Source organism: Bos mutus, chromosome 6, assembly GCF_027580195.1.
Source record: "Bos mutus isolate GX-2022 chromosome 6, NWIPB_WYAK_1.1, whole genome shotgun sequence".
Classification (NCBI taxonomy): Eukaryota; Metazoa; Chordata; class Mammalia; order Artiodactyla; family Bovidae; genus Bos; species Bos mutus.
The window spans coordinates 104,918,743-104,934,135 of NC_091622.1; the positions used below are offsets into that span (position 1 = coordinate 104,918,743).

Below are 15,393 nucleotides of genomic sequence, written 5' to 3' on the forward strand. Positions count from 1 at the left end.
TCCACTATTCTGGCCTGGAGAATTCCATGGACTGTATAGTCCAAAGGGTTGCAAAGAGTCAATGTTCTTAATGGCATCTAGAATGGTGACTCCTTTCTGCAAAGTTATCAATTTACCCTGCTCAGATCCATCAGTGGGATAATTATCTATGGCAGGTATAGCCTTATGAAATATATTTTTAAAAAACATCTTAAACTTTCTTTCATATTGGGGTATAGCAAATTAACTGGAGAAAGAAATGGCACCCCACTCCAGTACTCTTGCCTGGAAAATCCCATGGATGGAGAAGCCTGGTAGGCTGCAGTCCATGGGGTCGCTAAGAGTCAGACATGACTGAGCAACTTCACTTTCACTTCACTTTCATGCATTGGAGAAGGACATGGCAACCCACTCCAGTGTTCTTGCCTGGAGAATCCCAGGGACAGGGGAGCCTGGTGGGCTGCCGTCTAGGGGGTCGCACAGAGACGGACACAACTGACTCGACTTAACAGCAGCAGTAGCAGCAGAGCCAATTAACAAACAATGTAGTGATAGTCTCAGGTGAACAGCGAAGGGACTCAGCCATACATGTATACGGATCCATTCTCGCCCCAAACAGTCCTCCCATCCAGGCTGCCACATAACAATAAGCAGAGATCCATGTGCTATACAGTAGGTCCTTGTTGGGTATCTATCTTAAATATAGCAGCGCGTGGATGTCCATAATGGGCTTTCCAGGTGGCATGGGTGATAAAGCATCCACGTGACACTGCAGGAGACCCAAGAGACCCAGGGTCAATCACTGGGTTGGGAAAATCCCCTGGAGTAGGAAATGGCATCCCACTCCAGTATTCTTGCCTGGAAAATTTCATGGGCAGAGGAGCCTGGTAGGCTATAGTGCACAGAGCCACAAAGAGCTGGACACGACTGAGTGACTGAGCACATACACAAACATGTCCAAGCAAAACTCCTAACTATTGCTTCCCCCTAGCCTTCCCAGGAAATGTATTTCTTAAATAAGACTTGGAAATCAAAATTATCCCCTTAATCCCCAGGCAGTAGCATGGATGTTGTATAAGCTCTCTTGTTTGTTCAGTCACTCAGTCGTGTCTGACTCTTTGTGACCCCATGGACTGCAGACACCAGGCTTCCTGGTCCTTCTCTATCTCTGGGAGTTTGCTCAGATTCATGTCCATTGAGTCTGTGATGCTATCTAACCATCTCATCCTCTGCCACCCCCTTCTTTTGCCTTCAATCTTTCCCAGCATCAGGGACTTTTTCAATGAATTGGAAAAAGTCAGGTGGCCAAAGTATTGGAACTTCAGCTCCAGCAACAGTCCTTCCAGCAAATATTTAGGGTTGATTTCCTTTAGGATTGATCTACAGCCATAGCAATCTGCACGCACCCGATCTCGTCTACTTGATGTATTAGCGGGCAGGAAAACGATATTAATCTCATCGTGTGTTTCCATCAGCGCTCTTGGGTGACCAGGTGCATGGTCAGTCAGCAATCTAATTTTCAAGAGAATCTTTTTTCCTGAGCAGTAGGTATCAACAGTGGGCTTAAAATATTCAGTAAATAGATGTGCCGTCATTCAGACTTTGTCATTTCTTCTGTTTAGCAAAAGCAGAGACAAGATAGCAAAATTCTTAAGGGCCCTAGGATTTTCAGTTTGGTAAATGAGCATCGGCTCCAGCTTAAAATCCACAGCTTAAGATCACCACCCTAACAAGAGAGTCAGCCAGTCCTTTGAAGCTCCAAAGTCAAGCGCTGACTTCTCCTCCGGGGCTATGGAAGTCCTAGATGGTATCTTCCAATAGAAAGCTGTTTCGTCTACACTGATAGTCTGTTGTTTAGCGTAGCCACGTTCATAAATTATCTTAACTAGATTTTCTGGATAACTTACGGCAGCTTCTACATCAGCACTTGCTGATTCACCTCACACTTTATGTTCCTAAAATCTCACGAACCAATCTCTGGCTATTGGTTCAAACTTCTCCTTGGCGGCTTCCTCGCCTCTCTCAGCCTTCACAGAATTGAAGAGAGTCAGGATCTTGCTCTGGATTGCATGCTGCATGCTGCTCGCTCAGTCACATCCGACTCTTTGTGACCCCGTAGACTGTAGCCCACCAGGCTCCTTGGTCTGTGGGATTTTCCACATTTTCTACTGGAGTGGGTTGCCATTTCCTCCTCCAGGGGATCTTCCCAACCCAGGGATCAAAGCCGTATCTCTCGCATCAGTTGTATTGGCAGGCAGGTTCTTTACCACTAGCGCCAGCTGGGAAACTGACTCTGGTTTAGGCTTTGGTTAAAGGAATGTTGTGTCCGGTGGAATCTTCCTTCCAGACCACTACGCCCTTCTCTAGATCATCAATAAGGCTGCTTTACTTTTGTGGTCAATTTATGTGTTCACTGGAGTAGCAGCTTTAATTTCCTTCAAGAACTATTCCTCTGCATTCACAACTTGGGCAACTGTTTGGGGCAAGAGGCCTAGCTTTATACCCCTCTTAGCTTCCAGCATGCCTTCCTCAGTGCGCTTAGTAATTCCTAGTTTTTGATTTAAGGTGAGACATATGACTCCTCCTGTCACTTGAACACTTAGAGGCCATTGTAGGGTTATTCATTGGCTTAATTTCAGTCTTGTTGGGTCTCAGGGAATAGGGAGGCCCAAGGAGAAAGAGATGAGATGGGGGAACAGCTGGTCGGTGGACAGTCAGAACTCACACAACACTGACCCACCCAAGTTCTGTGTCTTATATGGGCTCAGACTGTGGAGCCCCAAAGCAGTTACAACAGTAACATCAACAAGAGTCCTGATCGGTGGACCATTGGTGATCCAGTGGTTAGGACTTGTGCTCCCAATGCAGGGGCCATGGGTTCTCTCCCGAGTCAGAGAACTCACATCCTGCATGCTGCAAGTGCAGCCAAAAAAAAAAAAAAAATCACAGATCGCCATATGAATATAATAATGGAAAAGTCTGAAATACTGTGAGATCATCAAAATGTAACACAGAGACAAGCCGTGAGTAAACGTTGTTAGAAAAATGGTGCCGTAGACGTGCTCAGCACAGGGTTAACACAAACCTTCAATTTGTGAAATATACAATACCTGCAAAAAGAAAGGGCAATAAAGCAAGGTGTGCCTGTGTGGAGACAGTCAAAAGATCAGTGGTTGCCAGGGTGCAGGAAGGAGGAACTCACAGGCAGAGCACAGAGGGTGTTTAGGGACTATTTGCAGCATACTACAGTGGTGGGTACAAGTCATCATGTTGCTTTTGTTGTTATTGTTTAGTCGCTCAGTCGTGTCCAGCTCTTTGCAACCCCGTGGACTGTAGCCCTCCAGGCTCCTCTGTCCATGGGATTCTCCAGGCAAGAATACTGGACTGGGTTGTCATTGCCTCCTCAGGGGATCTTCCCGACCCAGGAATTGAACCCCTGTCTCTTGTATTGGCAGGCGGATTCTTTACCACTGAGCCACTAGGCAGGCCCACAAGTCATTATACCTGTGTCCAAATCTGTACAAAGTATAACACAAAGAGTGAACCTTCATGTAAACTGTGGGCTTTGGCTGATAAGGATGTGTGAATGTGGGTCACCATTTATAACAAAGGTACGGCTCTGGTGCAGGATGTTCAGAGTGTTGAGACTGCATGTGTCGGGGCAGGGAGTATATGGAAATTCTGTGCTTTTCTCTAACCTAAAACTGCTCTAAAACATAAAATTTATTCATTAAAAACAGTTTCTTGAATGCATGAACAACATGATTACTCCTTCTACCTGTCCCCATGGTCATTGCTTGAACTATGACGTTTCCACTCATACCATTCTATTCCATGTTCAAGTTTTACAAGTTTTACATGTCTCTGCCCCATAAGCCATAAGTGCAAAGATTCTCTACCCTCCGCTGGAGGCTCTGCTGGATTATCAAGATGAAGCAAAAGTGCACATTCCCAGAGACTTATCTGGTGGTCCAGTGGTTAAAGAATCCACCTTGCAATGCAGGGGATGTGGGTTCAATCCGTAGTTGGGGGACTAAGATCCCACATGCCAAGGAGCCACTAAGCCTGTGAGCCACAACTAGAGAATCCATGTGCCGCAATGAAAGATCCTGCAGCATGCAAGGAAGATACAGTATGCCGAAACTAAGAAAAAACTCAGCCAAATAAATAATAAATTGTGTGCTTAGTCATGTCAGACTCTTTGCAGCCCCATGGACTGTAGCCTTCCAGGCACCTCTCTCCATGGAATTCTCCAAGCAAGAATACTGGAGTGCGTAGCCATTTCTTTCTCTAGGGGAAAGTCCGGACCCAGGGGTAGAACCCTAGTCTCCTGCATCTCCTGCATTGGCAGGTGGATTCTTTACCACTCCATCACCTGGGAAGACCAAGTAAATAAAAGAGTGCAAATCCCCAATGCTCTTAAAGACAAATATGGACAAATCAGACCCCATCTCAGGATGACATCACAATGACAAAATCAAAGCCATTGATTGCTGCCAGTGCTCAGAGAAGCCATCTAGTCCTCCTGGTTTTGCAAACCATTTTCAGTATCAGAATCAATTTTTCAAATGAACTGACAGAGCCCCAAACATAAAAGAGTTAACAGAGTGAAAAAACAGTGCTTTTCTGCACAGATGGCGGCTGGATCCCTGAGGCATGTCTGCAAAGTCAGGGCTCCTGGGATCCCTTTGAGATGCACTGATTCGGCCTCCCCCTCTGTTTTGCACACAGCATAGGCCCCCCAAACAAGGAGAAGCCTTACAAACACTCAGCGAAGTCCACAGCCTGCACTCTATCTGCCTCTTTAGCTCATGCCCTTACATTCTCCAAAATACATCCTGGGTTCCAACTGTACCAGACCTGTATTTCTGCAAATGTTTCATATCTCAGGCTTCTGTGCCTTTGCTCCACAGTCAAGATGCAGCTCTGATATCACCTCCTCCAGGAAGTCTTCCTGTCCCACCACTCTTGACCCCACCATTTTACCCCAGGGATGGAGGTTGGTCAAGTAGAAGCCAGCACCTCCAGGAATAGGTAGAACCTAAACCTAACAGCCTAGTTGGGTGCAAACCAAACTTTCAAGTGCAAACCAGCAGAGTGATGTTAGGAGGGCCTGGGGAACCGCACCTAATGACCTGATTTCAGAAGAAAACAAGAGCCAGCGATGCATCTTAAACCAACAGATACCCAAGTGACCTCTAGCTGTGATTAAAATCCATAAACACAGGCAAGAAAAACAAAAAACAGATCAGGGAAATGTTTCTATGCCTAAGATCCCTCAGTGAGCCTCAGATTCCGTGTTCCTTGCCCTGGAATAAGATCCTTAGGATCTGAACCCTGGGACCTCCCGCGACCCCTCTCCTTTCCCTACACTCTCCCAGGACCCTCCAGGAGCAAGGAACTGATCCCACGCAGGGCCATCATCCTCTGTTTCTTTATCTCCTACCTCTCCCTCGAGCGCAGGGACTGCTCTCCCTTCCTCTATCCCTCCCCTCACCCCAGTGTCCAGCCGGTGTCTGGCACAGAACCGGCCCGCAAAGGTTTGCAGAATGGGGTACCAATCCAAGCCTTGGTGCTAACACCCGGTTTTCCGCGTGGCTGCAGCGCCCTCTGCCGGGCTTCTCTCGCGGCCACGAGGCACTCACCGGAGTCGGGGCGTTCACCACGGAGAGGTTGTACCCGTAGAGGAAGGAGGAGCCGAAGGCGCCCACGAGAGATGCCACGATCAACGAGCAGGACCAGTCCTGGGAAAGGAGAGCAAAGCACGTCAGAGCTGGCGCTCGGGGTTTGGTGGGGCACAGCCAGGGGCCCGCAGGACGCAGGTGGGCTGTCCTCTTCCTGGGGAGGATTCCCAGGGTAAGGATGCCAGCTGTCCAGGAGGGGCTCCCCTCCGGGACCGGTCCAGGTGGGCGTGGCCAGTCCAGGGAGCTCAGTTTGCCATCTGTCCCCCACCTACCGCCCCCCACCCTCCCGGCCACACGACTGCCCCCTTTATCGGGCTGCAAGAGATCTGTGCAACGCAGACCTAATGTCCTTTCGCAGGTGCTGTTAGCAGCTACAGCCCTGTGATTTTAGCAGAATCTGGCCAGTCTCTGACTCATCTCCGAGGTAAAAAGCAAAGCCAGGCTAAGCTGCCAGCAGCAGCATCTGGGTTCTCGCTAAAACCTACGGGCCAGGCATCTGTTCTCAGCCCTTTCTGGGAATTCTTCCACAGACTCCTAGGATCAGTACATTTTATCTTGATTTTACAGGTGAGGAAACAAGAGGCACGGAGTGAAGGAAAGCTACTTGCCTCAAAATAGCCTGGAGTTAAAACTCCCCTCTGGGTCCTCCCCACCATTCTATGCAAAACAAAGAACTCTCTCACCCGGAAAAAAAAAATTTACATTAAGGTTGATTCGGTCCCAGCCTCTGGCCATCTCCAGAATTCCTTGCCGGAGCCGTTTAAGAGATTACTAGGCATCACTGACTCGACGGACATGAGTCTGAATGAACTCCGGGAGTTGGTGATGGACAGGGAGGCCTGGCCTGCTGCGATTCATGGGGTCGCGAAGAGTCGGACACGACTGAACGACTAAACTGAACTGAAATGAATCCGAACAACCTTGGAGAAAAACTGGCCCCCTTAAGACAGTAGATTTCCACATATATATCTATATATACTTACTCTTTTCTTGGGTCATTGCAGCAGCTCACTAATCTGACTGCTGCCCCTTCTCGCCTCATTAAAGGTGATCTGTTCCTGTAAAGTGCCGGTCTGGTTCTTTATTCTGAACCTTGCCTTCTCTAACCCCCTTACCCTACACGGAGCAGTCCCTGGTGGTGTCTGGGATGGAGACCAGAGCCCACCCAGGTGGTCCGGCTCCAGCACGCCCCCTGCAGCACCCACCGCACCACACTGCCTCCCCCCACTGCCTCCTCTCCTGGGTACAGCGTCTCAAGGGCTAACGCTTCTGACGGCCCCAGGAGGCACACCCACCCACGCGTACTCTGTTCCAGGCTGCGCTGTCCACCCACAGGCTGGTGTGAGCACCTTAGGACAAGGACCTGCAGACAGACAGAGACAGGGCTTGGCCTGGAGGACCAAGCATCTATTCCATGTAATCCTGCCCGCTGGACCCATCTGTGGATGGCCACTGCCACCACAGGACTGGGAGTACAAGCAGCTGGGCCCCTTGGCAAAGGCTGGCCGGAAGGCAGGGGCTGGAGGTGGGAAGGGGCTGCCATCCTAACCTGGCCAGGCAAGTGTGGACCACTTGTCAGATAGGGGGACCTGGTACTCTCGAAAGGCACTTTCTCTCCATCATTTTTCGTGTGTGTGTGTCTGTGTGTGTCCTCTAAGTGCCAGACCCTGACAAAGCTCCAGGGATGCAGCAGTAGACGTGATGTTAATAGATGAGGTCCACGGTTTAGGGAAGGGAATAAATCAAACACTGACCAGATAAGGAAGCTAGACTCTGACAGCCAGTTCCCTGCTTGGCCCACCTTGGCAGCCTCCTCCAGCACAGGCTCCAGTGCCGGACCGCTCCACCACGGCTGTGGGACCTGTCCAGGGTCTTGACCTTTCTGGACCTTTCTGGGCCTCAGCTTGCCCAACTGTAAAATGGGCTGTATAGACTGTTGTGGCTGTGCAGCTGCCTGAGGACGCGGAGAGGGTGTGTGCACGTAGCCAGTGTTCTGAACGGCTGTTCACTCTGTTTTCTCTCTCTGCTCCTTCTGACCAAGCTGTGCAGAATAGCTGTTGGCCAAGCTACATGCCAAGGTCTCTCACCCTGGTTGAAGCCTCTGTGCCCCTTGAAATCCTCGCTTCTGGAGACCTTCATATCTAAGACCCGTTGAAAGTTGCCCTGAAAGTCCGACCTCCTCACTTTTACTTTTCTATAAATTTTGTCTGACCCCCGTCTCTGCCAATTACAATTGTGTAAACTTAGACCAGTGGTTGGAGAAGGCAATGGCACCCCACTCCAGTACTTTTGCCTAGAAAATCCCATGGACGGAGGAGCCTGGTAGGCTGCAGTCCATGGGGTTGCTAGAGTCGGACACGACTAAGCGACTTGATTTTCACTTTTCACTTTCATGCATTGGAGAAGGAAATGGCAACCCATTCCAGTGTTCTTGCCTGGAGAATCCCAGGGACGGAAAGCCTGGTGGGCTGCCATCTATGGGTCGCACAGAGTCGGACACGACTGAAGCGACTTAGCAGCAGCAGCAGCAGACCAGTGGTATAGCTCCTCTGTGACTCGAAGTCCTCATCTGTGAAATGGGGATGTTAATAGACCTGTGACGGAGCCCAAGCAGACCGAGAAGACGGCAGACAAATGTCTCAAAACAACCATCTTATCAGGCGCTGGATGCCTGGCTCTTTTCTAGAACAGAGATGGGGGGCGGGGGAGTTGTGAGTAAACAAAGTAAAAAGGTCATTAATCTTGCAAGTATCTCCTAGAATGATAAGTCTCCAGAGGCTGTGTTAGCTGTTTCCTTTCTGCAGTGTTCTGAACAAGGGCACTTGAACAGTCTGGCAGAGGGACAGGGTTGTCTGAGGCAGGCCCTTATGTATGATCATAACAAAAGCCATGAAAAGCAAGTCAAAGAAACGGTTCCAAAATGGAGTCAGAATCGACCCTTCCCTGCAACAGACCCACCTCATGGGATATTCTGCAGAAGAAAGAAGTTAGAGTAGGTGTCCAGGGGTAGGTACCCTGAGTATCAACAGCAGAGGCTGGACAGTTGGTGTGGGTCTTACTTTTTGAGGGTAGGGGTCTTGCTTCCAGACCCCAAACCTGCTGAGAAAGTGCTCTGTAAATGCTGGTGATTGGACAGAGGCCAGAAGGAGGATTTACGGACCATAGAGATGGATGTTGGCAAGTGTGGGGTCAGAGTACTCTCTGCAGTAAGAGGAGCGGGAACTGAATGGGATGCACTGATGGAACAGAATCACTTTTGGACACCATGCCCGCCCTCCTTCGCCTTTCGTCTTTAAACTCATCCTCTGGGGCTCAGCTCAGATGTTGTTCCTTTGATCCCTGGGTTGTGCGGGTCCCCGGGCTTCTCTCACTCTTAGCCTTGGTCATTATGTCCTTGTCTGCACCCATCGGAGGGCAGAGAAGCACAGGTGAGAGCCCCGTCCCCCAGATCCCCCACCCCTGCATGCCCGCCAGGTCTTACCACCCACCCCAAGGTGGGGGTGGAGATGATGGGAGGCGAGAGCACCGCACACATGATGAGAGCAGTTCTCTGTGTGGCCTCACTGCCCGAGCACAGCCACGCTGCCAGAAGAAGCTGGCGGGAGCCCAGGGAGCTGCGACATCAGAGATGGAGCCCCGCAGCCAACGTCACAGGGTCCAGGAGCCAGGAATCAAGACCAGAGGCTTTTCAGGAAGGCGGAGAGAGCCCTCCGTGGCCCGGACAGAGGCCAGGCGCTGTGTTTACCTTTCGTCTCCTCCTGCCCTGCATCACAGTCCTCGGATGGGCACGCTCGTGAGGCCCTGGGTTGCTGTGGCTAAGGGAAGCTGAGCCCATGTCCTGTTTGGCGAAGACCCGCCCCTGGCCCTCCCCGCAGCTGGCTCCTTAGGGGCTCTGCCGGGCCATCTCCCTGAATCAGGAGGCAGAGTCCACAGAGGGAGGGCAAGGGGATGCCGAACAGGAAATGCGGCAATTGTATCCTGTCCGAACAGGAATTGAGCAATAAAAATGTTTCCGCATTCACAGGCCTTCACCTCAGCAGCTGGAAAGCCCTGAAAAGGAAATTTCTTTTCCCAGAAATCACCACCCTGAGTACCTGATTTTTCTACTTAAAAAAAGAAAGAAAGAAAGAAATTGCATAGTGTGAATTTTTATTTGGGGCAAAATGAGGACTGCAGCCCAGGAGAGAGCACCTCAGATAGCTCTGAGAGACTACTCCAAAGAGGTTGTGGGGGAAGGTGAATATATGTATGATTGGGATGAAGGGGTTGGTTTAGTCACTAAGTTGTGTCTGACTCTTGTGACCCCATGGACTGTAGCCCACCAGACTCCTCTGTCCATGGGATTTTCCAGGCAAGAATACTGGAGTGGATTGCCGTTTCCTCCTCCAGGGGATCTTCCCAACCCAGGAATTGAACCCAGGTCCCTTGCATTGCAGGCAGATTCTTTACTGATTGAGCTATAAGGGAAGCCCAGTGGTTTTAGAAAAGGCAGAGGAACCAGAGATCAAATTGCCAACATCTGCTGGATCATGGAAAAAGCAAGAGAGTTCCAGAAAAACATCTATTTCTGCTTTATTGACTATGCCAAAGCCTTTGACTGTGTGGATCACAATAAACTGTTGAAAATTCTGAAAGAGATGGGACTACCAGACCACCTGGGTGAAGGGGAGTTGATGCAATCAAGCACTTAGCTTGGCAAAAGTTTTCTGCTAGTCACAAAGAGCAGACGTCACCACGAAGGGATGAAGTGCTTTTCTAGATATGAAGAGATATAAGAATTGAGCTCATACTATCAGCTCCTGAAAATATCTAACTATCTGAAGACCTGTCCTGCCAGTTTTCCCAGAGCACAGAGTGCCCCAATTCCCTATCTCCATCCTGAACTCCCTTCAGGGGATGTTGAATGTCAGCAGTTGCAGGAGCTGAAGAGTTAATCTTTGCAGAGGTGGATGAAAGTGAAAGTGGAAGGTGCTCAAGCGTGAAAAGTCTCTCAGTCTGTCTGACTCTTTTCGACCCCATGGACTGTCCATGGGATTCTCCAGGCCAGAATACTGCAGTGGGTGGCCTTTCCCTTCTCCAGGGGATCTTCCCAACCCAGGGATCGAACCCAGGTCTCCCACATTGCAGGTGGGCAGAGGTAGATGGCAAGCGCCAATTTGAAGTTGACGCTTTCTCTGGCGTCTTTTTCTTTCCCCTCTTAAGGCCAGCATGCTGGGAGGAGAGCAACTAGCATGAACCCAGAGCAAAATCTCCCTGAGGCCTGGGACAGACAGATTACTGGCTACCGGAGAAGCCTGGCAGGGTTCCAACCTTGGCTCCACTGCTATTTAGCTGTGTGTCCTCAGGCAAGTTGATTTGCTTCTCTGAGCTACCACATTTACAAGTGCAAAATGGGAGCTTGATCCTGCCCTGATGATCCTGCAGAGTTATTCTGAGACTCAAATAGAAAACGCACAGCAACATATTGGAGATGAAGACAGGCTGCCCTGCAGCTCTAGAACAAGCCGGGAAGTTGTGGGTTTGGAAGAAAGACTTTGCTACCTGTTGTTACTCTGCCTTGCTCATACACGTGGCCTGGCTCAGGGAAAGCATTAAGGAGGCAAGACCCCTCATGCACACCAGGATGTCATGCGAATTAACTCCCTGTACGGCTGAATTGCTCGGATGTCAGAGAAGGGCCTTAAATCATGTCTAGGATATGCCTTGGCCATTTGTGCCCAGAGCAGAGACCAGGTGCAGAGGCTGGCAGGATGATGGCAGGCTTGGGGAACAGAGGACCCCCAGAAGACCAGGGCGTCTGCAAATCCACAAAAGAGAGACCCGAAGCCGGCAACCTGGGTTTAATGGAAAGTGCATGGTGAAATAAAAGCTATGGATCACAGCAGAATTTCTGGGAGCGTGGATTGTCAAGTGCACACAAACACATCCAGCTCTGCGGATGCAGATCAGTGGGAAGGGAGCTGCTCAGTGGGGAGCTGAAACTTCTGAAAGAAAAAAGCCAGCCCTGAATAATTAGGCTGGTTATTTACTGAGTGCATGAATCATTCAGTGCAATATTCATTCTGCATATCAGTCATGCAGGGAGGCCGCTGGCACAATTGGCTGTTTCTGAAATCAGTTTTCAGCCAGTTGGCCAGTTCCCCTCACAGAGCTGGGTCGAGCAGGGTTCTAACATGGGAGCTCTCGACTGTGACATCACATGTGAGAGCTGAGGATTCCCCTAGGAAACACGGAGGAGGCACTGAGCCAACCTGGGGCTGATCCTGGAAGACTTCCTGGAAGAGGTGATTCCAGAGCCGACTCTTACAGGATGAGTAAGCCAGGGGAATAATGCAGGCAGAGAAGGGCTTGGGGTGAGAGGGCAGAGCCAGTCCTGCAGACATGGATGCCCGGGGGTGTGGGGAGAAGCAAAATAATTGAGTGAGTTGGGGCCTAAAGTGTGGGAGGGGCAGCATGGCTATTTCACTGTGCAGAGAGGAACCAGCTCTGCGGTCCCCATGGGGTGTCTTACTCATCATCTCATTTCCTCCTCCACCCGCTCCTTGTCTCAGGCCTTCTCACGTAACCACCCTGGTCTTCTCATCTTTAACAGGGGGTCTCCCTGATCTTGCTAAAACTCGCATTGGGTCAGTGACCTGCCTTTTTCATTTAAAATTGTTCCATGTTCCCCATGGTGGTTGAAATCACTAAAGGCCCGATCACCCAAACGGAGTGCAGACTGGAGGTGGGGGGAGGCGGGGCGGGGGGGGGGCGGTGGAGGGTGGGACAGCCTTCCAGCTGCTGCCCTGACCCTGCGCTGCACGAAGGGCTCTCCCAGAAACCCGGACTGGACACCACTCAGTGGAACAAAAGAAACTTGCAGTAAGTCACTTCCCCTTTTTCGTTGTGCAGCCTGGAGGCGGTGCTTAGCCTGAAGAGTTCTTCTTATTGGTGGAACTGACTGTCTGTCAGTTGTCGCCCCCCGCCTCCAACCCAGCTCCAGAGAAGGCAATGGCACCCCACTCCAGTACTCTTGCCTGGAAAATCCCATGGACAGAGGAGCCTGGAGGGCTGCAGTCCATGGGGTCGCGAAGAGTCGGACACGACTGAGCGACTTGACTTTCACTTTTCACTTTCATGTATTGGAGAAGGAAATGGCAACCCACTCCAGTGTTCTTGCCTGGAGAATCCCAGGGACAGGGGAGCCTGGTGGGCTGCCGTCTATGGGGTCGCACAGAGTCGGACACGACTGAAGCGACTTAGCAGCAGCAGCAGCCACCCAGCTCTCCCGCAAACCAGCCCAGAGGTGAGCAGTGACGTCATACGCCTGAGATGGGAGCCCAACTATTCTGGCTCAAGTTCCAGGCTGGGCTCGCCTATTTAGGAAGCCTGGCCTTGGGGTTAACCATGTTTTCTTCCTTCAGACAAATGGGGGGTCTTGGATTCCCGGGGGGCACCCCAGTGCATTCCAAGGTGAGAAAACAGAGAGCTCCATTCTTTTGAAAGCCTTGATGAGCCTGATGAGAGCTGCTCTCTCTGCTTGCCACAGCTCAGTGGGTTAACCCCCCTACAGTGGTGCCCAAAGGACTGCCTGGCTTTGGGTCTCAGCCCCACTTCTGACAACCTGTGAGCTCTTGGGCAAGTTTCTCAGCCTCTCTGGCACGGTGTCCTCATCTGTCAAATGGGCCTGATGATGGTGCCACCACCTCTTAGACTTGCTAAGATTTGAGGAGTTTGTGCGTGGAGAACACTAAAAACCCTGGAACCTAAAACAGCACCTGGTCTACAGCTAAGCACACAATGAACATTCATTGTTCTTCACATCCCCCTGTCCCCCTGGTGAGCTATTTCTTGGCCCAGTGCTCTTATTCTCATCCTTTTCTCAACAAAGGACACGGTGAGTACTCCCTGTAGAAAGATCCCCCTGGGTCCCCCCGCCCCCAACTTCGTGTCGGTGTTCACAGCAGCAAAGAAAAGGGTTGGGGCCAGTAGGGTGCAGCTGGACCATTGCCAAGGCCAGTTTCCCTGCTTGAGTACCAGGCCTCTGTGATGAGCACCATCCGGTGAGGTTCTGTGAACCAGATGACAGCTAACTGGGGCTCCCCACTAACCATCTCCCAAGACACATCTACACTGCTCTACCCTCTGCCAACTGTTCCCACCTGCCACGCCACCCACCCTCCCACCAGGCTCAGGAGGATCCACTAGGCTGACGCCACGAGGAAGAACAGAAGTTTAGGGAGAGCCTGGATTCGCCCATCTCCAAATCTGATGCCAGATCCCCAGCCACATGGTCTGTGGCCCGTGCTCTCAGACAGGTCCTAAGGCAATTCACTCTATCGAGGATGTGCCCGGGGCTTCCCTAGTGGCTCAGACGGTAAAGCATCCACCTGCAATTCAGGAGACCTGGGTTCGATCCCTGGGTTGGGAAGGTCCTCTGGGGAAGAAAATGTCTACCCTCTCCAGTATTCTTGCCTGGAGAGTCCCAGGGACAGAGAAGCCTTGGCAGGCTACAGTCCATGGGGTCTCAAAGAGTCAGACATCACTGAAGTGACTTAGTATGCACATACACAGTACAGTTGTAACCCGAATCCCCAGCTCAAAAGAAGTGGGAAACTATACAGCTTTTCTGGAGTTTGAAAATATGTCTCTAGAGGTGGTGTTGGACAGGGAAGCCTCGTGTGTTGCGGTCTGTGGGGTCGCAAAGAGTCGGATACGACTGAGTGACTGAACTGAACTGAGACATCGTAGTATATGCATGTTAATCCCAATCTCCCAGTTCATCCCACCATCTCTCATCTCCCCTTGGTATCCACACGTTTGTCCTCTACATCTGTGTCTCTATTGGAAAAGAATATTTTTAAAAACATGTCTCTATGCATAACTGAATCACTTTGCCGTAGAGCAAAAATTAGCATAACATCATGAATCAGCGATACTTCAATTTTTACAAAACAATTTTTTTAAAGAAGGATGTGGTCATAGCCCAGCATTCCTGGGTGTGCCGGGCCTGTCCTGACACTCATACACTCATCCACACACACACCTTTTACCAGTGCCCCTAATTTTGCTCATCCTTCACTGCTCAGCCCCCTCGCCACCTCCCCCCCAGGAGGGACCACCTCAGGGTCACCTGGACACTCCTACCATGGAGACATAAGGGAACCAGGACTGACCAGTTTCTTTTTCTCCAAGTTGCTTCCTTTGTTATCTGCTGAGTCATTTTCCCTGAGCTTCATGGTTCCTTGTCAGCCTTTGGACTGGGCTTTTTTGTTCCTGAAAGAGAGAAAAAAGGGAGAAGTGGTTAGACAGACGCTGGCTGTCACACATAAGGAACCCAGGGGAGGAGGCCCTGGTGAGGACACCAGGGTGGCGGGCCCAGCTTCCCCAGAGCCCCAGGCGCCTCTGTTCCTCTCTGGCCTGTTTCTCCATTTACGAGACGGTCAGGTTGGACCACTGCTGTGTTTTCCCACCCCTGGCACATCGCTGATCAAGTACTGGCCCCTCCCCAGGATATCCTCATTTGTAAGGTCCTCTTACGATGGGGCATATTTTGGAAATCCTAGACTTTCTGTCCTTAAGATGTGAAAATAAAAGTACTGTAAATTCAAAGTGCAATGTCGCCTGTCAAATTGAAACTGTTACCAAACAGTTAGCACAATTGTAGGAGCTTCCCAGGTGGTGCTAGTGGTACAGAACCCGCCTACCAGTGTAGGAGGCATAAGACAGGCAGTTCGATCCCTGGGTCAGG

At 50.7% G+C, this 15,393-nt stretch overlaps 1 protein-coding gene across 3 annotated transcripts in view; it reads right to left on the reverse strand.

Annotated features, from left to right (window-relative positions):
• The window catches only part of SLC2A9 (solute carrier family 2 member 9), a 238,583-nt gene extending 223,658 nt beyond the window's left edge, over positions 1-14,925 (reverse strand). Inside the window, exons 1-2 of one of the 3 annotated variants that reach the window (XM_005893200.3) lie at positions 14,819-14,925; positions 5,625-5,723 (exon numbers count right to left, since the gene is read on the reverse strand). In XM_005893200.3, coding sequence (XP_005893262.3) covers positions 5,625-5,723; positions 14,819-14,881 — 162 coding nt within the window. In that variant the 5' untranslated portion in view covers positions 14,882-14,925. Of the gene's footprint in view, positions 1-5,624; positions 5,724-9,408; positions 9,625-14,818 lie in introns of those variants that run through there. The other 2 variants (XM_070372693.1, XM_070372694.1) reach the window with 2 other exon arrangements.
• Positions 14,926-15,393: the final 468 nt, after the last annotated feature.